This window comes from Syngnathus scovelli, chromosome 2 (genome assembly GCF_024217435.2).
Source record: "Syngnathus scovelli strain Florida chromosome 2, RoL_Ssco_1.2, whole genome shotgun sequence".
Taxonomy (NCBI): Eukaryota; Metazoa; Chordata; class Actinopteri; order Syngnathiformes; family Syngnathidae; genus Syngnathus; species Syngnathus scovelli.
Genome location: NC_090848.1, coordinates 22,653,494 through 22,675,299, shown reverse-complemented (window position 1 = coordinate 22,675,299; position 21,806 = coordinate 22,653,494). Strand labels below are relative to the sequence as shown.

Below are 21,806 nucleotides of genomic sequence, written 5' to 3'. Positions count from 1 at the left end.
CCGTCACTCTGGTTAGGTTGGCATAGTAAAAAGTAAAAAGTGCTCTTGGGGGCTTTAGAGTGCCGAGTTGATCTCGGCACATGAAGACATGACCACCTGCAACGTTTGGTTTAGGTTTTATAAGCATTTTTAATTTTATTGCTTAAATCACATTTTCTCGACGAGCTGAGCACGTTTTCTGAATTGTGCCTCTCCCGTCACTGTGGTTAGGTTGGCATAGTAAAAAGAGTAGAGTGCCGAGTTGACCACTGCGAATGAAGAAATGAACATCTGCAGCGTTTGGTTTAGGTTTTAGGCGCATTTTTAATTTTATTTCTTAAATCGCATTTTTTCGACGAGCTGAGCACGTTTTCTGAATTGTGCCCCTCCCGTCACGCTTCGACATACTTTTCAAAGTCAAAGTCTTAAAGTCTCCTTTATTGTCAATTCCTCCGCATGTCAAGACACACAAAGAGATCGAAATTACGTTTCTCACTATCCCAGGGTGACAAGACAGCGTTCACAACGCACATACAAGTAAACAACACAGGAAAAATAAAACAAGAAGATGAACAATAAGAGTGATAGCCCGCTAGCCGCTCCCGATGCACAGCAGAGTCCGGAAAGATAAGACAGAGTTCACAACGCACATACAAGTAAACAACACAGGAAAAAATAAAACAAGAAGATGAACAATAAGAGTGATAGCACGCTAGCCGCTCCCGATGCACAGCAGAGTCCGGAAAGATGACAGTCAACCAGGCCACTGTGAACACGAGCACACAGCAGGCACGCACTGTCCGGTTCGTGGATCCTATCAGGCTTACTCAACCCATCTTGTCGTCCCGCGAACGAACGTACGCCAGGATAATGGAAGGCACGGCTAGGCGAGCTGGGTTGGCCGCAAACCTGGCCCGACGTCTCCGCGCTGGCCCCTCTTCTCTTTTTGTTTACATTCACTGAAGCTAAACGCGTACAACTTGAGACGTCATGAGACATCACTTCCGGCTGGCGGCTCGGTGCAGTCAAACTCGTCTGTGCGGCAAATTTAAATTATATTTTTCAGAGCAACAGCTTCCTTTTCGTTGTTTCGAGCGTCAATTTATATTTATAAGCCCATAAGCTAACTAAAACCGATTTATACATATACCGGTGTCTCTAGCCCTTTAAATAAAGTAAGCCACATTTGATCAACACTCACCAGCCACAATATGAGATACACCAGTACAGTCGTGAACAATTGAGAATGTTTTCGAAAGCAACAAATATTGCGTTGGGGTTCGTTCAAGGTCGCAAATGTTTGCCAGCGGTTTTAGTAATTTTTCTTGTCGCAAGAGAACTTTGAACGCTCAAAATTTCCTTGCAACAAGAAAAGTTCAGGCAAATGTCTGCGAAGCGTTTGGCGACCATTTGCCACTTTGAACAAACCCTGCAACATTCACTGCCTTCAAAACCACTCGTGATTGTTTTTCCGCCAGTGGGATAGGAGTTTATGAATAGATAAAGGCTGTAGGTCGCCTTATTTCTTTAAAAAGATACTCTGCATTGAATACCAAAACAAATATTAACTTGGCAATATATTTTACAAGCTTCAAACTACAAGTCATTGTTTAATTCATAACTCTGAATGTGTCAGTATACACAGACCATTATCTTTACAAAGAAAAGATATGGCACGAGGATCATTTTTTTCCAACTAGCAATTATTACATAATTTTAGATTGGTTCATAGTAAATAGACTATAAAATAAACTAATGTACTCACTAAGAGAAACACAATACATGCAAATACATCACATCCTTTATTGGCATATTGCCAGTATTCCCTTACTATTTTATTTTGTCCATTTGTGTTGGCTTGTATATTGTTACCATTATTGAATCACATGTTGCCTTTGCAGACATAGGGTATTAGTGTTGCACATGGCTGCCTCACAGCTCTGAGCTTCAGGCTTCTAATCAAGGTTCCAGCACCCTGTGTTGAGTTTGCAAGTTCTTCCTGTGCTTGTCCCCATGAGGCTGTCTGTCATGGTTGCATTTCACTCTTCCCACTACATTCGGTCACCCTATGTGGGTTTTTCCAGGTTGCTCCCACATTTCAAAAGCATGCATGCAGGATGTGAATGCAAGTGTGAATGTTTGTCTATGTGGGCTGGCAAGCATTCCAAGGTTTAACCCACCTCTTTCCAAAATTAAGTGATGATTGGCGCCAGCTCACTTGTGACTCAAATAAGGGTGAGCGCTGCAGAAAAATGATGGATGTGTTGTAAACTTTGCAGTTCCTGTTTAGGGGAAAATGACATGCATTTTGCATACCATTTCGTTTAACAGACTGCTTTTGACAAATTTGAAGAAATCTCTCGGGAATGTCTATTGAAAAAAAAAAAAGCCAATCACAAAAAATCAGGAAACTTTTACTCGCCCTCCTCATAAATAAGCCCTTAGCTACACGAATACACATTTCCATAAGTGGGTCAAGAATAACATCAGAATCAATGTGTCTTATGCCATTTCTATAGTATTACTACATTTTCACTCAATAATTGGTCATGTCATGCGAAGAAACTGGGTGTGTAAGCAGTTGTGAAAATTTGAGCATTAACATCAGCCTTACAGAACAGCGATGGAAGTACTGTCCTGTGGAACGCGACATTTATTTGTGCTTGATGACTTGGACAAAACATTTAACCAATTGACTGCAGCAAAGGTCACACTGTTTCATAATCATCACAATTCCAACCTCGCAAGAAAACAATTTAGCACAATATAATGTGTATTTTGCTAAATTGTGGGTAGGTTTAGTTTTTAGTTCCTCAAGCTCCTTAACCTGGATTTTGCAGCAAAGCTGTTTGCTTAACTGGGGGCTCAGATCCTTATGTATTGGCGTAAACAACATATTTCAAGAACATTTTACATCTGGTTGAACACAATGCATATTCTCTTAAATAATTTCTAGTTAGAGACATGCTCAGAGTTTGGATTAGTTGGTCTCAAAATGGAATTAGTCATTGGAGTAGTAGCAAAAAAGTTTGAACCCGTCAAGCCAATTGTAGACTAGAAAAATAACCTCAGCACTCCACCCCCTGCAGTAACAGTCTAGTGTGCTGAAACGGGACGGCTTCACCACTAGCAGCCCCCCTGTCACACTCCACACTACTCCTCCCTCCTCCTTGCATACAGGCCGGTCAGCGTGCCAGTGCGTGACAACTTCTCTCCCTCTTGTTTCTCATCTTTGCTCAACATGCGATGCGGGACCTGTGCCAACCCTTTGCCTGCAGCATTACTTCGGTGATGGTGATCAAGTAGGTTTTATGAGTATATTCTTTTCTTATTTGTAATGTATTTTATAGCATAATATTTGCCGCTTGCACCAGTTTGTCTGCCTGCTCTGCGCAGGCTCATTTTGCACCTCACTTAGTGCATATTTGGTTTGAATGACTGTATGTATGTCAAAAAGGCATTTGCTAATGTTCTGATATGTTATGTGTTCGCTATCAATGCCAAATTTCAGGTGACCTACAGGTATCCTTTTGAATTGATATGGCCATTGAATTACTTGGAGGACGCCAGGAACCTTGACCCTACATCTGTGCCCTGTCACTAAGAAAGCGCTACAGAAGTGGGGCTGGTGTAACGAGTGAGAGATGTGACGTCCAGGGCAGCTGTGCCTCTTTAGGATTCTTGCTCCCAGCCTCGTCTCACCATTGCCAAAGTGCTATCCTGAGGTTTGGCAATTTTCCGATTACGCATTGTGGTGTGGCCACGGCCCGTTAGTGTTTCCTTTTAAGTGTAGCAAAACTAAGTCCATTCACTTGTAAAAGAGTGTGCCCATTGGCAGATAGTTGGCCGGTTGCACAGAGAGGCCATTCACCTCCGTAGGAAGGAGCTGAGAACTGCTTCGGAAATGCTCACCCCTGGTCCAACATTTTAATAGGGAGACTTTGGATGCCTTCTGAGGTCCTTAAATGCCCCTTGTCTGCATGACTTGCCTCCACTGCTCTCCAACCTATATACATAGGTGAGATTTTTTTTTAAAACATATGGACCCTGCCAATGTCGCAATTGGATTTTTATTTATGTTTTTTGTTAAAATAAAGAGAAGAGATTTTGGAATCCCAGGATCCCAGGAGGCAGGTGGGTGGGTGCAGAGAAAGGGATTCGCTGTGCCTCTTGATTATGTTTGGATGGAGTCCAAGTGCTCTGGTTTAGTTAGACAAGGCTCATATATATATATATATACAAAGTCAGACCCAAGGCAACTCTTTTATTTGGGATGTCATGCGGAACAAATTAAACCCCTTTTCAATGGGGACATTACGACTTGTGATCGATATCACTGTTATAAATAACGCCAGTAAAGAGGCCTTGACTGGATTTTAATGAAGCTCTCTTCATGGGTGCATTCAGCGTCTCAGCATGTCCGTTTGCAAGGAGCCTAGTGCAAGTAGCCCAATCACAAATAATTCTTCCTGTTTTTGTGCTTTTACACACCCTGGTGGAAAATAAAATAGACACGTCACAGCAAGATGGAGGCTCTGTCAGACTATTTAAGCGCGGTGACCCATAGACTTTCTCCTAGATTCTTCTTTTATCAACTCAATTAATTCAAACATAAGGGCAAACTTGGTGAGTTCAAGACTCAATAGCTGGAGTTTGTGTGGAGACAAAACCTGAGCAACACTGCAACATCAAAATTCTCAAATGACACTGTTGTTTGTGTTTAAAAGGGTTGTCATAAAAAAAAAAAAAAGAATTGCCAACTGAGGGGCCACGATCCACACTAAGAGTGAGTGGCCTGTTGTTTACTTAAAATTACGATACCTAAATAATAATTAAATTTAAAAAAAAAGAGAGGGCAATTGTAAACATGTTTCCTTTACTACCGTAATTTTCGGACTATAAGTCGCGGTTTTTTTTCATAGTTTGGGTGGGGGGCGACTTATACTCAGGAGCGACTTATATGTGAATTTTTTCACAAATTTTCAAAATACAAAAATCCGCGATGTAGTGAAACCGCGATAAACGAACCGCGATGTAGCAAGGGATTACTGTAATTTGACCTGCTAGTGATGTCAGCGGCGCGGCGCGCGCGGTTGTTTACATAAAGGACAAATGATTCCATCACGGGATGACGAAGATGAAGAAGGGCCCCACGTTTGAAGGATTTAATGATTTGGAGTGACACAAGTTTTGAAAAACTTATTTATGTTATAGTTATTTGATATATTTTATTTCGTGTAGCAACTTATATGTTTTTATCATTACAGTTCAGTAGTTGTTGGCTTGTTGAACCCTTGTTTTGTTAAATAAAGAGCCGTTTACCAAACCCACGTCTTTCCTGGTACTTTGTTAACGCTACAATATAGTCATATACTAGATCTATGCGGCGCACGCGCGGTGTTGTTGACATAAAGGACGAGGAGTTTGATCGATGGATTTAATGATTAGGAGTGACACAGATGGTTTGATAATATTGTTGTTATATGATAGTTATTTGATATATAATTTATACGTATATCGTTATATGGGTCTGTGGAATAATTAGAAATGCAACTCACGAGTCCGACGTCAGCGGCGCGGCGCATATGCGGCATTGTTTACATAAAGGACGATCGATGGATTTAATGAATTGGAGTTCTTCTTCTTATCGTGGCTACAAGGCAATTAGTTACAAGGCTTGCTAGATGTGGTTCAGCTACAGCTGAACACATTTCTGTCCCTTCTCAATAAACTCTGCTAAGTCTGGTGCTGTGCAGGGCGGCTAAGATTGTTCGTTTTGCAGAGGAGAACCCTTCGATGTTCACAGATAGAATTGTCAATGCTGGTCGTGAGGAGGTTCCTTGTTTCCAAGATAGACCTTTGTGTCTATCTCCAGGCATGATGTTGTTTTCTGTTCTGTAACTTTGTGGCTTGTAGCTTGCAGCTTTCAGCGTAGCTTGTAGCGTAGCTTGCAGCGTAGCTTGTAGCGTAGCTTGTAGCGTAGCTTTGTAGCGTAGCTTATAGCTGTGTTGTAACTTGTAACTTTGCTTAGTTTCATGAATTGGAGTGACACCGATGGTTTGATAAACGTGTTATTTATGTAAAAGTTATTTGAATAACTCTGAATGTTACATCAGGCCCGTTCTCAGGTCCTCGTTTGTGTATATGTCACGTTAGCATACCGTATCGTTTTGCCTGTTGTTGCTGGTTCTTGGTGTTGGATTTTGACAAATAAATTTGCCCCAAAAGTGCGACTCATACTCCGGTGCGACTTATATATGTTTTTTTTTTTCACTTTAATGTGCATTTTATGGCTGGTGCGACTTATACTCCGGAGCGAATTATAGTCCAAAAAATACGGTACATTGGTGTATGAATGTGTGAGTGAATGGGTGAATGTGACGCACAATGTGGTGATAAAGTGCTATATAAGTGCAGTCCATTTATCATGTGCTGTGGATTTTAGAACACAATTCTTGGAAGTTTTTTCCCTAAACTGTCTAAAAAGATTTGTATTTCTTTTTTTTCTTTTTTATGTTTTTTGTTTGTTTTTAATTTTTTCCACCTTGCCCTCCTGGGGGTTAAGATCAGGTGATGTCCTCAATAATTGTTAACTGTCGGTATGTGAAGCTCTTTGAAACATTTTGGAAATTAAGAGCCATTGAGAGTAATTTTTGTGCAGCACAGTGGCGCACATGTTAGCACGACCGCCTCATCGTGTAGAGGTGGTGGGTCTGATAATGGCTCTAGCCTATTTTGGATGTTCTTCCTGTTCCCGTGTGGGTTTTCCCTGGGTACACCGGTGTCCTCCCACATTTCAAAAATGTAATGCAAAATGCACGGTTGATTGACCACTCCAAATTTTGATTGTGTGTGCAAATGGTTGTCTATGTGTGCCCTGCGATTGTCTGGCAACCCGTTCAGGTTGTCCCCTGCCTACTACCCAGAAACCGCTGAGATAGGCTCCAGTTCGCCCACGAACCTTGTGAGGATAATGGATGGATGTATCCACAATTAAAATTGCCCATCGAACATGTTTAGTGTTGGAGCCTTCTGTACAGTGTATCTCTGACAGCTCTACAAACTCAGCCACCCCTGTGTACTCTCCAGGCAAGGTGAATGCACCTTTGTTATTACTGAAGTGTAGCACACAGTGACAAGTTATGTGCCCACGCAGAGAGAAAAAAAGAAATAATAAAGCTGTAAGACTTGAGTAGTTAGTAAAGGAATGAGCTCATGGACTAGAATCTCTCAATGGTCGGCTTTTTAACTCAATTTCGGTATGTTTGTCTGGTAGTCACATGTTCACTCATTTCCTCCTGTCCACTAAGAAACATGTAAGTCACATGAATTGGACACACTGTGCTGCTAATCTCTTCACTCTTCAAGTTGTTAAGGCTTTAAATTGTTTTTCTAACACCGGTCACAGCAAAAACCAGCAAATGATCCGACAAACTCAGTTATTGAATGATTGACTCATTTCTTCCCATTAAACAGTTTTGAAATGTTTGATACAGTGGACACGAATGTCGGACACCACCTGTTTTGAAATGTTGGTCAATGTATGATTTATTTCAATTTCACATTTGTTTTCCTCAGAGTAAAGTAAAAATTGGGATATGGAAATGGCCATGGTAAAAAGTGTAAGTTTTTTTTTTTTAACTGTTGATGTAGTATGTATTTTGTCTTCTGAAAAGACATGCCAAACAGAAAACGTCTTTAATATGAGACCGGTGTGTTAAAAAATATAAACGCAACACCCACAGACCACCGGAGTGCACCGTTGAACCGCATTTGCACCAGTTCATGGACCCCGTGTTTTGTTTTGTTTTTTTTGTGTGTTTTGAGTGAATGGGTGTTAGTGGGGAGCGGGGGGGACAGTCTGGCAGACCTCAGTAGCAGGCCTCTCACCCAGGAGGCCAACAGTTAGGGGCGGGGTGATATGTACAGTAATCCTTCGCTACATCGTGGTTCGATTATCGCGGCTTCAGTAGATTGCGGATATTGTTCAAGTTATATAACTGGCATAAATGTCAAACTATAAAATTAGGTTCAGATTGGCCAGCCCAGGTCTACACAGAAGAAGAGTCTCCCAAGTGGCTTTGTAGCAAAACAGGTCAGGGCAGGCATCAAAACAAGTTAACGGCCGTAAATAAACACAAACATGTCACCCAGCAGGCCGTCTGATGAGACTCAGATTCAGCTACTTTCATTTGAATTGACGAAGCCTGTAGGCTCATATTTTTCTTTTTTCATTATCTTAATTTTCATTATCACATCCTTTTGTTTGAAGGTATTCAAATCTGACACAAAGAGCCTTCAAAGTTAAACCGACATCTGGCACTGAGCCCAGGCTGGTCTCTGAAAGGGCACCGCAAGTGTCCCCCCCCCCCTCCACACACACACGCACGCACGCACGCACGCGCGCACACGCGCGCACACACACACACACACACACACACACACATTTTATAGCCAGAGCTATAAGTCATTGGTGTTGAAATAGCTTTGACCAAGATAATGAAAGACTGGACAACAAGAAGACAGTCCATGATGAAACTAATTTGGTCTGATGTGTCGGCAGTTTGTGAAAATTCCGGTGTGATGGATATGTACGTTCAATATGACTGATACCACATTGTTGTTAAGATTGACAGGCATCTCTTTGGCTTCTACAGGTGGTTCCACGGCACCCAATAGAAGATTGGATGCAACTAGAACTATGGTTCCATTAAATTGGGGGGCCCTGTCTCCCTGCGGCGTTGTGCTGGCCATGTGTGTACTTGTGTGTCTGTCGCAGCCACCCCCTACCAAACCTGAAGACTGTGATCGAAAGGAACATCCGGTCGCGTCCAACCAAGGTGAGGACATCTTGAGAAAAAGTTGAATTTTTGCCCAGTTTTGAATGACAGTTTGACATAAAGCCTGTCAGTGGTATTGTAAAATTGTTGCCTAAGTATCTCTTTCAATGAAAGTCCTAAGTATCTCTTTCAATGAAAGTCCTTAACAGACCGGAAGCAAGAAGTTATCATCAAATGTGTTATCAATCAAGATTAAAATCCAAGATTTCAAAATTTTGTTTTAGTGGGACACAATCATATTTGCCTCAGATGTCAATTGTTACCATCCACATTTTTCTGTTGTTGGTACGTGGATACCACATGTTTAAGTTATGAACAATAAAGATAATATATAGTTCCAAATAACATTTAAAACATAGCAAACATTGAAGAAATTAAAGATTAAAATGACCACTCCAATTACATAAAGGACTACCATAAAATTAAATGTCAAAATTCCCCAAAAATAGGACCACAAAATTTAACTTAGAACTTGTTGGTAGTATTCTGCACCCAGGTCAGTATTACATAAATATACTTGTATGTCTAAATTATGTTATTATTATTATTATTATTATAATTTTGAAAGTGTCCTCTACTTGGTAATATGTTTGATATATGAATACATTTACCATTACATTACTGGTGTTTTTCTGTTAAAATAGTTTCCAAATAAAAAGGAAGTAAGATATTTATGTATTTTCAGCTAAAAACAGCATTTATCTGTTATGAATCTTTATCTAAGTCTGAACACGTTTTAGTCTATCACGAACCTTCATTAACACAGTAGAAAAGTCTGAAGACTGCTTTGATATGAAAATATAGACATTGTCAAGTGGCCCACACTTTTGTGGGGTTACACTGCAGCTCCCCACTTGAAAGGCGCTTGGACAAAAGGATTTGAACTGGACTTCACTCAGTGATCATGACTGGGTTTTTTTTTCCCTTGTCTTTGGTTTATTTGCAACACAGCTGACACAGGTGAAAAACCTTAAAATAAACACAAATAGATTGTCAAGCTCTAAACCATAATTAAGCAATACAATCCAAAATCAAATACTTAGGTTTTAAATACTAAGTCAGGATGACTTAGCCAAACAGCTTTCAACCCTGGTAAGTACATACAAACATTTTTCCCGATTTCTTTTTTAGCTTTTACTTTTTAGAATACACCACATAATTTACCACAATTTCACTATAATGCTGAGCATAACCATAACCCATATCAATTTTACATATTAATTTCCTAAGACACCCAGATGTGAGCTGTAGCCCCATATTTAAATGTCCAAAGGCTCACCGGCTCCTTCTTTTGCTTCGTTTTCCAAGCTTTCCGCTGCAGTCCTGCCCTTTGGAAATGCTGCCTTGTCTAAATCATGGCAGGTTACCGTGAGCTCCAACACTCTCCCTCTTAATTAACCCCACCTGGTGCTCTCAACAGCCTGCCTCTTTGGGTGTGGCTGAGACACACCCAGGCAGAGAGGGTGCGGCTTGCAACTCGTCTCAACAGACATTAACTCATATATCAACCACCATAAACCAATGATCCCTGCCATTTTTTGCTTGTTTTGTTTGTGTCCCATCTCTTTGAACTCTTTGAAGTTCACAACTACACAGATTTAGTTTATATTGATTGCTTTGACCTGTTTGAAGAAACTGGGACCCTCTCAGTCTTTATCATGACCATGACTTGCTTTTGCAGTTGTCAGTCACTGGATTAGAGAATTACAGAATTTGAGAGCCCTGATTTTTAACGCCATACCTCACATTCAGGATGAACTACAAATCCCAATTTCAGTTAAGTTGTGATGTTGCATCTGACAGCATACAACCTTTATTCAATACTACAATTTAATGTTCAAGTGGATAAACTATAGTGTGTGTGTGTGTGTGTGTGTGTGTGTGTGTGTGTGTGTGTGTGTGTGTGTGTGTGTGTGTGTGCGTGCTTGCGTGCGTGCGTGCGCATGCGTGCACGTGCATGTGCGTGCGTGCATGTGCGTGCGTGCATGTGCGTGCGGTGCGTGTGTGTATAAATATTTACTCAATCACACGTTTGACTTTGTCTGCAACTCAAAAAAAGGTGGGATGGAGGATGTGTTCATCTTTCCTTTTAACAACACCCAGTAAGCATTTGGGAACTGAGGAATTTTTTTTCGAAACTCTCATCCCAACTCAGCCTTTAACCCTTAGTTCCATGGGGGAATCCTGTATGGGAACATCACAGTATAATACTATAATAATAAACGTGAATCCACTGAGTATTCTATGCAACTTTACTTGCAGCATCCTCATAACATCGTGCCAGCAACATAACATTAGTAATGTTATGTGATGCGCACGGCACCGAGGTGTAAAATAAGTTATTTATTCTTTCTTGTGCAGCCCGGTACCAAATGATCCACAGACCAGTACTGGTCCACAGCCGGGGGTTTGGGGTCCACTGGTCTAATGCATAGTCTCAAGACCCAACATCAAACTTTTTATAATATATTTGCTGTCTCCTAGAATTACATGTTTACCTTTCTAATTGCTACAGTTATCTGAGTTTTGCTGAAGTGATTAAATCAACATATCTGATTTAATGAGTCGTTTGCTGTTTAATAGTGATGAGAAAATTATGTTTGATGAACCAGTTAATTTATTTTTAGACTCTTCAATATGGCACTTTTGGTTAAGGGGTTTAGGAAATGGAAATTCAGTGTGCTTTTAGTTCAATGTTGAACAGTCACATTTGGAGGAGTAAAAAAAAAAAAAATACAATACTGGTTCTTGAAGCAAATTTGAAGCTTCGTTTTGCAGTGTTTAAAGTTACATGCAAATTACATACATGCATCCGTGTGTACTTGCACAGCTTCTTTTGAAACACTTAAAAACAACAACTGCAATAAAGAAAGACAAATAAAATACTGTGGAATGCCTTGGCTCGGTGCACACTGGTTAGCACGTCCGCCTCACAGTTAGGAGGGTGCGGGTTCAATTCCATCTCTGGCCCTCCCTGTGTGGAGTTTGCATGTTCTCCCCGGGTCCGTGTGGGTTTTCTCCGGGCACTCCAGTTTCCTCCCACATCCCAAAAACATGCTTGGTAAGCTGATTGAGCACTCCAAATTGTCCCTAGGTGTGAGTGTGAATGGGGATGGTTGTTCGTCTCTGTGTGCCCTGCGATTGGCTGGCGACCAGTTCAGGGTGTCCCCCGCCTACTGCCCGATGACAGCTGGGATAGGCTCCAGCATGGCCGCGACCCCCGTGGGGACAAAGCGGTACGGAAAATGGATGGATGGAATGCCTTCATATACATATTCTAAGGTGCATATGCATTGAGGTTATGAAAACCCAAATGACAGCCAATAATAAGTTACTAATAATGAGTACTACTACAATCTACAAAAAAGATGACAAACTCCAGAGTGAAAGTAAACATTCCTGCGGCTTGAGAGTTTATTGGTTCCCCGTGCCAATAGCTTTGTGGCGGTGTGGCAGCTACTTGTGACAAGTCACAGCGCTTTGACACAGCCGGAAGTCTACTGTGTTTTTTCACTGCTGTAAACTGGACAGTCATTGGATAAAGGCTGGTCTTCCATTAGAGCCGCAGGATCCCTGGGGGTCTATTCTTTCTTTCTTTCTTTCTTTCTTTCTTTCTTTCTTTCTTTCTTTCTTTCTTTCTTTCTTTCTTTCTTTCTTTCTTCGCTCCATCAGTTTGAACATTAAGTAACCCATGTTTGCAAGTTTAGGATTTGATTAGGATTTACAAATCATTGTATTGTGCTTTTATGGTCTACACTACCGCTCAACTTCATTGGAATTGGGGTTTGTGGAATAGTTATAGTGAGCCACACTCTCTTGCCTAACCTTAGTTAAAGTCCCAATGATCATCGTCACACACACATCTGGGTGTGGTGAAATTTGTCCTCTGTATTTAACCCATCCCCATGTGATTTTGATCCATCCCCTGGGGGAGAGGGGAGCAGTGAGCAGCAGCGGTGCCGCGCTCGGGAATCAATTGGTGATCTAACCCCCCAATTCCGACCCTTAATGCTGAGTGCCAAGCAGGGAGGCAATGGGTCCCATTTTTATAGTCCTTGGTATGACCCGGCTGTGGTTTGAACCCACAACCTTCCAGTCTCAGGGCGGACACTCCACTACTAGGCCACTGAGCTGGTATTTTCTTCCATTATCAGTTCCAGTTCATTATGTGTTCCAGGTGTTCTGCTACTTTTAATTATATTGTATATGTGGATATAGCAACATGGCCTTTTCATATAATTACAGGTCTAAAGTTATGGGTGTCGGAGTTCTCACACCCAGGAGTGAAGGACTTCTCTCAGTTGGCTGTGGACCTGAGCAGAAAGCAGATTATTGTGGGAGCGAGGTGCAAGTAATTACACACCAAGCAGAAACAAACAAATTAAAAATACTGATCTTGAATATTGTCTTTCACAGAAACTTTCTCTTCAGCCTGAGTTTGGACAATGCCTCACTTATACAGGTTTGTACTTTCCCAGTGTTAGAGTTTGTGTTGTCAAACTTTAAACGTTTCCAAACCAGTGTTTTTCTTCTTTTTTTTTTTTTGTTTTGCCCAAGGCAACAGAATGGACACCCGATGAAGTCACAATGCACTCATGCAAAAGCAAGGGGAAGTCCGAGGTAGTTCTTGAAGTGCCTGTTCAAAATGTAATCGATGACGTTTGCTCATGTCATGCTTGTATGCAGGAGGAGTGTCAAAACTACGTACGAGTTTTATTGCTCAGCGGGAGGACGCTTGTAACATGTGGGACCAATGCTTTCACTCCTGTCTGCACGACAAGGCAGGTTGGTGCTAGCTTGATGTTTGACCAACCGCTCCATTTCATTATCCTCCAGCAACCTTCATTAACCTGTGTGAGGGTTTCCCATTTGCTGTCAGATTGACAACATCAGTCAGGTGTTGGACACAGTGAACGGTGTTGCCCGATGTCCGTATGACCCCCGCCACAACTCCACCGCCATGATTTCGGAGATGGGCGAGCTGTACGCGGCCACAGTGATTGACTTTTCTGGACGCGACCCAGTCATCTACAGGAGCCTGGGAAACATGCAACCACTGCGCACGGCCCAGTATAACTCTAAATGGCTGAATGGTAAACAAAGACACCCATACTGTCTATCAGCCTTCTCTTCTCTTCATCTCATCCTTTCTCTTTTTAATGACTTCACCCCCTTTAGAGCCTCAGTTTGTGTCTGCTTATGACATTGGCCGATTCGCCTACTTCTTCCTGAGGGAAACTGCTGTTGAAAACGACTGTGGAAAGATGGTGTTCTCTCGCGTGGCCCGAATGTGTAAAAATGACATGGGCGGTCGTTTCCTTTTGGAAGACACCTGGACTACCTTTATGAAGGCTCGATTAAACTGCTCACGCTCAGGAGAAATCCCCTTTCATTACAACGAACTACAGAGCACCTTCTACTTACCAGAGCAGGACTTGATCTATGGCATTTTTACAACTAATGTGTGAGTTATCCTGAATAGCGCTGCGATCAAACATCTCTTCATAAACATAGGCTATTTTGTCCAAAGACCATTCAGACCTATATTATCTTTGTGTCCAAGCACAGTCCAGACTATTTTCTCCTTTGTATAATGTTATGTCAGGAGGCGATTTCACAGTGTAATGACAGCACTGACATTTAAGAATAACCTGTGGTTAATCAAGACATGCGAACCAAAGTCAGTATTACACACACTTTTGTACTAGTCCTACCCGTTGCTCTGCAAATGCCTTTGCAGAATGTTGTAATTCCCAATAGTCTAATTGCTCTTACAGAAACAGCATGTCGGCAACTGCTGTTTGTGCCTACAACCTGACTGCCATCACACGAGCTTTCAATGGACCTTTCCGCTACCAGGAGAACCCCCGGACTGCCTGGCTCTCTGCGCTAAATCCCATACCCAATTTCCAGGTAACACCATGTGTGTTTGTGTAATCAAACACACAGGCTTTTCTGATGGGCATCCTAAAAGGGTTTCCTGTATTGTCAGTGTGGCACGCTGGATGAAGGAGGCATTGGTGGGAACCTGACTGAACGCAACCTCCAAGATGCTCAAAGGCTCTTTCTAATGCATGATGTGGTACAGCCGGTGACAGTCAACCCTCTGCTCACCCAGGACAACGTACGCTTCTCTAAGCTAGTAGTGGACATTGTGCAGGGCCGCGATGCCCTTTACCACGTCATGTACATCGGCACCGGTAAATGAAGCACGACATTGACTTGAATTTGAATCCTACAAAAGCCTTGAATGTTAACTTTTGGCCAACCAGAATATGGCAGCATCTTGAAGACTCTCGCCACAACAAATGGAACTCTTCATGGCTGCTACCTGGAGGAGCTCAAGATCCTTCCTGAAGGGCAAACCGGCTCAATCAAGAGCCTCCAGATCCTACACGGTGACAAATCTTTGTTTGTGGGGCTTGATGACAGACTGGTGAAAATCCCATTACAACGATGCTACGGCCATCCAACACAGCAGTGCGAAAATGTTTATTATATAATCCTTCATATATGACTGGAATTTTGAATATTGATCAAAATATTATAAAATATATCTAAATATTGTAACAATAGCACTTGTTCTATTTAGACACTGCCTAGAAGCCCGGGACCCATATTGTGGCTGGGATCGCAAACAGGAGCGTTGTACAACCTTTGAAGAGAGCATCGACATCAACCAGTGGGCCCAGAACATCACCCAGTGCCCAGTAAATCATATAATCTCACGCTATCTCTCTCACATAGACACACACATTTGTTATTTCTCAAGGTGAGGAATCTGAAGCAAGATGGTGGCTTTGGCCCGTGGGCACCATGGCAACCCTGTAACCACAATGACGGCGAGGGTTACATCAGCAGTTGCATTTGCCGCTCTCGCTCGTGTGATGGACCTGTGCCCCGATGCGGTGGGGTCGACTGTAAAGGTCCAAACATTCAGGTGGCCAACTGCTCCAGGTAAACTCAACATGCTGAGGCAACTAATCTCAGAGGTACTCTGTGTCAAAAACAGCGGTCTTCATGTGAGGTCAATATTCTGTAATCAGAGTTACAATGTATTCCGATAAAGTTACTAGTTAAAAAAAAAAGTAGTAAGTAATGTAATCCAAGTACAACATTATTAAAGCAACGTAACTTGTCATTGTTTAGTTGTTTCTCCGAACCACGCGTCCTCACGAGGGTCGCGGGCGTGCTGGAACCTATCCCAGCAGTCTTCGGTCAGTCAGCGGGGTACACCCTGACTTGGTCGTCCGCTAATCGCAGGGCAGACATAGACAGACAACCATTCACACTCACAATCACACCTACGAACAATTTGGAGTCATCAACCGGCCTAACATACATGATTTTGGAATGTGGGAGGAAACCTGAGTACCTGGAGGAAACCCACGCAGGCATGGGGAGAACATGCAAACTCCACACAGGAAGGCTGCTGCCGGAATCAAACACTGCACCTTCAAACTGTAAGGCGGACTTGCTTCAAGAAATCAGTCATTATCAAGCTTCACAGCTTGCTGACAAGCCTAAAGCAAATTATGTGCATTGAGTCCTTGTTTCTTGCTAAAATGCCAAAATTTCAAATTGTTTTCACTTTTATTTTTTTGCTAAAATGCAAATGTGGGAACATTTTCACTAAGTGTATAATTGATTTGGAAAATGCAGTCTAGGCTTTTATTAGCTGATTCGATGGCAGTGTGGGATTGAGCCCAGAGTAGGGCGTATGGGAAAAGTCACAGGTTGCACTAGACTGGATGAAACTGGAATAAATTCCCAGCCATTTTCTAGTTTCAATGGAACTTGTTTATTATTTTAAAGAGACAGTAAAGCAAGGATAGTTCATTTTTCATTAAGTGGACCAGTTTATGTAGTTTTTGATCAGGAAAATGAAAAAAGTTGGTATTTTCTAGTTTACCCAATAATTTTGAAGAAATAATGAAACAACAAATGCCTTTAAAACACATGAGTTGTACCATAGAGCTATCTTATTTGTGTTTCTCTTTCTTAGCGTTAGCGGTTTTACTCAAATGAGTGTTTTTCATAATAAGGTAGATGAACAAGCTGAACAATTTGAGTTTGACTCGCATGGGAATTATCAAAAAAGAAAAAGGCTAAAATTTCACCCAGAGTGATGATATTCGAGATCCTCATTATTTTTAATCTTAGATTCAGCACTGTAAAGTCTGTAGAATTTTCTTTTAAATTATTTGTTCAAGTCTTTTAGTCATGTGCAAGGCATGCTAACAAATGGAACAAGTGGAAGACACCATCTCTCCTAATAATCCCAGACTTGCTCATGTATGTTGAAATTATGTTGATTTTCTATCTCCTGTTCAGGAATGGTGGCTGGACTCCCTGGTCTTCATGGGGCCATTGTAGCAGTAGTTGTGGTGTTGGTTTTGAAGTGAGGCAGCGGTCCTGCAACAACCCCTCACCTCGTTACGGAGGTCGAATCTGTGTTGGCCAAGGTCGAGAGGAGAGGTGAGAAGGAATGAGAGGAATTGGGACTTGGAGGAAAATATATGTGGGAACATCAAAAGTATATAAAAAAAGAAATAATTGGCACAATGCACATGGTGAGCATTAAACATACATATTTAGCAATACTTGTATGTTTCAGGCTGTGCAATGAAAAAAGTACATGCCCATTACCAGTGCTTTGGACTACGTGGGGGCCCTGGGCTCAATGCAGTGCTGAATGTGGAGGAGGGGTATACTCCAGGACCAGAACTTGTGGGAATGGAATCATCTGTCCCGGATGTGTCGTGGTACTGTGTTGTTTGCGCACTGAATCAATTGATTCTCCGTTATAATGAACCGTAACAGTGAAGCTATCGATTTTGCTGTTTAGGAGTATAAGACCTGTAACCTGGAGGCCTGCCCTGAGGTGCGTCGCAACACCCCATGGACTTCCTGGATGCCAGTCAACATCAGCCAAGATGGATCACGCCAAGAACAGAGATATAGATACACGTGCCGGGCATTGCTAAGGGATGTCCAGCAACTTCAATTAGGAAAGAAGAAAATAGAGACCAGGTTTTGTCCAAATGACGGTTCTGGAACCTGCCAGACCGACTGTGAGGACCTGAGACCAGAAGGCATTTATTTGGTGGATTGAGATGTACAAGGCCTGACTTTAGAAATTGTTTTCTGTATCTTACTTCCAGCTCTGGTTGATGACTTGGTAAAGTCAGGTGGCCGGACTTTGTCACAACCCAAAGATACGTACTGGAGTTCTTGGGAAACATGGTCTACCTGTTCCCAGCAATGTTCCAGAGGCTTTCGAACTCGGAGACGTGGTTGCTCAACAGCAGAGGGCAAAATCGGTCCAAGTGCATGTATCGGATCCCCGGTGGATTATCAAGATTGCAACATGCAACCGTGCCCAGGTACTTTGTTACAATATACATTGTGCCATATTGTGTGTATGCACCTTGGTCAAGGAATATCTAAAAAAATATAAATATATTGTAGACAGGAACTGGACCACCTGCACAAAACCCACAAAAGCACAAATAGAACATACAAACAGCACACATAAAGACATGTTCAAGTTTTCAGAATAGCTGTAAATAAAACTGGAAGCCTTCTTGATGTAAGGTAAAAAATAAAAATTGCCACCAAACATGACTGCTTTTGTTCCAGTGAGCGGAGCCTGGTCATGTTGGTCTACATGGACCGAATGTACTGTGAGTTGTGGGGGTGGCCATTTCCGGCGGATGAGGTCATGTGACAATCCACCTCCTGCCAATGGAGGTGGGATCTGTATTGGTCTACACACCGAAGAGGCACTTTGCAATACACACACTTGTGAAGGTACCTACATCATGGAGCAAGCCAATTCTGTGTGATTGTACTGGTCATTTATACTGACAAATAATGCCATGCAAATTGAGTACATTATGTTCAATTTAGTGTTTTGATTTAAAGGGTTACCCATAAATATGTCAAATATGTTGTAACTCACGTGACTTAATTTCATTCATAGAGTGATGTGCGTTCGAGATGATGGTTGTCTCTTCTATATGTGTCCTTTGACTGATGATGACCAGGCGCCAATTGCACATTAGCTGAGATAGACTTCAGATTCCCCAACCCTGAATACGATATGCAGTGCAAAGAATGGATGGATGGATGGATGGATGGATGGATGGATGGATGGATGGACGGACGGACGGACGGACGGACGGACGGGACGGATGGACAGATGGACATTTTTATATAGTATGTAGACTGCTGGTAAATCTCGTCCATGTCGAAAGCAGGTTCTGGGGGTTGCTTGATTTTCATATTTGCGGCATGCTGCAAAAATGTAGCCATCATTTAGTCCAGGATGTCAATTCAGATGCACTCAAGTCTCAAAACTGTATTGACACTGAACAAGGTCACTGGATCAGTTTTATAAAAAAAAAAAGATGAATTGATAGATTGTGAATTGTTTTTTCCTCCACTGGTCATCAGGCTGGGGTCTGTGGTCAGACTGGGGGGACTGCGATGAGGAGGGCCTGCAGTATCGCTCTCACTCCTGTGGTGAAAACCAGGAAGCTAATTTGTGCCAGGGTAACATAAGTCAGGCCAGACCATGCCAGACACACGAGGTGGCAGGTAAACATCACACAATGATTTGACTGTCAGATGTCTAGAATCTAGACTCTAGATGCTGTCAATGTCAGGATCAGGTGGAGCATGGAGCAGGACGACCAAGTGCAGCTTGGACCAGGGTTTATTGGTGAACTCAAAAAAGGCAAACTAACAGACTCGGCAACTGACATGACCTAACAAAACCTAACAACAAGACTGACTAACAAAAAGACGTGAAACAAAATGACAGGGTGACATTACCAATGACAGCAACTGGAACCAAAAAGACATCATGACGTTAACACATAACATAATTCCAACACCGAACGACCACAACCAATGATCCGACAGGGAGTGAGGGGCAGACAGGACTTATATACACGACAGGTAACGAGAGGCAGGTGGGAATAATCACACTGATCATGGGCACACAGGAAGGGAGGGGCGAGCACACAGAAACCAAGACAACAGACACATAGTGGAGCAGTTGGGGACGAGACGTGACAGTCAATGGTAAAAACAACAACAACAAAGAAAGACAGAATTCTAAAGAGTCACTGATCTTATAATCCAGCCCAGTGTCAAACTGAGGCAGTTTATAGGCAATTTTAACATTTGCTGCAATTGGCTGGCAAACAGTTCAGGATGCAACCCTCTTCTCACCCAAAGTCTGCTTGGATATGGCCAAATATACTCATGGCCATAATTAGGGCAATCTTTATGGAAAATAAATGGATGGGAGTATTTTAACAAATTTATCTGTCATAAAAGTGTTCGAAAAAGTGTGTCCAACCCCATTTAATTTTTGTACCATTTCAGTGATTTTGCCTGAACAGGAGGACCACAACTGTGGAAGTAAGTAAAAATAAGGATTGTCTTCCACGTCCTATAGATTATTATTCTCACGAGCTCACTGCCCACTTTGTTTTTGACAGCTTTCACATTGTTCCAACTGGTCGCTGTGGGAATGGCCAGTTTTTGTGCAGCTGCCCTCTTGTCAGCATTGGCCGTCGCTTACTGTCATCATTTGAACCGACCCTCAGTAGAGTCAGTCGTCATCCACCCCAGCACACACAACCACCTCACCTACAACAAGCACGATAACACCACGCCAAAGAATGAGAAGTACATTCCGATGGAGGTCGTGGTAGGTTCCAATCAACACTTGTGGTTTTTCCACAATCGTACACCTGTGCATTGATATTTTGCTAACTCGAGCTAAACCCAACCTTGCAGATGCTACACAAGAACAATCTTCATGTAAACGACGACACCAACCGCCACTTCCCTTCCCCCGTCCCTTCCAGCAACATGTTCACCACCACGTACTACCCGCCCAACTTGACCAAGTATGACTTTCCACCGGAAGCACCATGCAGGGCCTACGTCCACAGCTAACAGCTCATCAGCTCAAACTAAATCACCCAAATCGCCCTGGTGTTCATGGGCGCTAAACTACCCAAATGAATTTTTATTGTCTTGTAGCACACATTACCAACATCTCAACCAAACACTGTAATATTGTTTGGTAACTGAGCGATCAAAAAGAAAAGAAAAAAAAAAAAAGAAAGACATAAACAAAACCGTGAAGGATCCACTAAGAAAGCACATATACTATTATTGCTATTTTATTTCCTTAAAAAATAGACATACCGGTAGGTGTGCTACATAGCTAACAAGATGGGATGCTGCAGTTTGGACCGTCTTGGACATCTGCTACTTGGAGAAGAAAAATATGAATGAAAACAGTAAAATGACGTATTGTCACGCACCTGCAGAGCAAAGACAGTAAGTAAGACCTACTGAAGTCATTTAGCACAAAACAACAGAAGACGCCAACTGACCTTCCTTGGGATGATGAGGGTGTAGGGTTTTCTTCCTTATTAAAGAAGAAGTCAACCCCAAAATGTTCTTTTCAATAATATGTTGTATGTGCCCCCACTAGTCAAAACAGAGTATTCAGAAAAATAATAAAAATAAAAGCAGTTTGGTTTTGCCTGTTTGATTCATATTCCACAAACAAAACATAAATCACAACACGGGGTTTCAACCAGTTGGGCTGCACAGAACAAAATTTGGGGGTTGACTTCCGCTTTAACGACTTCAAAAGAATGATTCCTTCACAGACACTATTTGCGTTTGGTTTTTCACCAATTTGACTTTACCTGCCAGAAGACTTTCATGGAGAAAAACTGCATACTGAAATGTTCAAATGTAGAGTTCATAGTTTTGTATTGAAAGGCATCAGTGTCTTTTGAACACTGAACTCCTGATGTTCAATATGCTGATATTTTTATATGTCCCTGTTCATAAACATCCATAAACATGTAAATTAGATTCTCTGTCGGTGTGTTAATAATGTCATTGATGTGACTGACAGGTAATCAGCCCTGGGTGTACCCTGCCCCT

The 21,806-nt window shown here is 42.1% G+C and overlaps 1 protein-coding gene and 1 long non-coding RNA gene across 6 annotated transcripts; one reads left to right on the top strand and one right to left on the bottom strand.

Annotated features, from left to right (window-relative positions):
- The first annotated feature begins 3,110 nt into the window (after positions 1-3,110).
- Positions 3,111-21,734, top strand: LOC125988872 (semaphorin-5B). Of its 5 annotated transcripts, XM_049754579.2 has the most exons (23): positions 3,111-3,281; positions 3,491-3,704; positions 8,637-8,819; positions 13,065-13,164; positions 13,236-13,281; positions 13,377-13,439; positions 13,506-13,604; positions 13,699-13,912; positions 13,998-14,283; positions 14,597-14,732; positions 14,812-15,019; positions 15,092-15,299; positions 15,412-15,529; positions 15,592-15,776; positions 17,154-17,297; positions 17,437-17,584; positions 17,668-17,893; positions 17,984-18,205; positions 18,462-18,632; positions 19,278-19,421; positions 20,217-20,252; positions 20,333-20,544; positions 20,634-21,734. In XM_049754579.2, the coding sequence occupies exons 3-23, from the start codon at positions 8,681-8,683 to the stop codon at positions 20,793-20,795; spliced, it is 3,267 nt and encodes a 1,088-aa protein (XP_049610536.1). In that variant the 5' UTR covers positions 3,111-3,281; positions 3,491-3,704; positions 8,637-8,680; the 3' UTR covers positions 20,796-21,734. The 5 variants fall into 5 exon arrangements, with proteins under 5 accessions (XP_049610536.1, XP_049610538.1, XP_068506001.1 ...); XM_049754581.2 differs by lacking the exon at positions 13,377-13,439; XM_068649900.1 differs by having other exon boundaries at positions 13,377-13,604.
- Positions 9,728-10,298, bottom strand: LOC125988981 (uncharacterized). The gene is made up of 2 exons (XR_007488569.2): positions 10,099-10,298; positions 9,728-9,788 (listed from the first exon to the last, which is right to left on the bottom strand). It is a non-coding gene; the product is annotated as an uncharacterized lncRNA (long non-coding RNA).
- Positions 21,735-21,806: the final 72 nt, after the last annotated feature.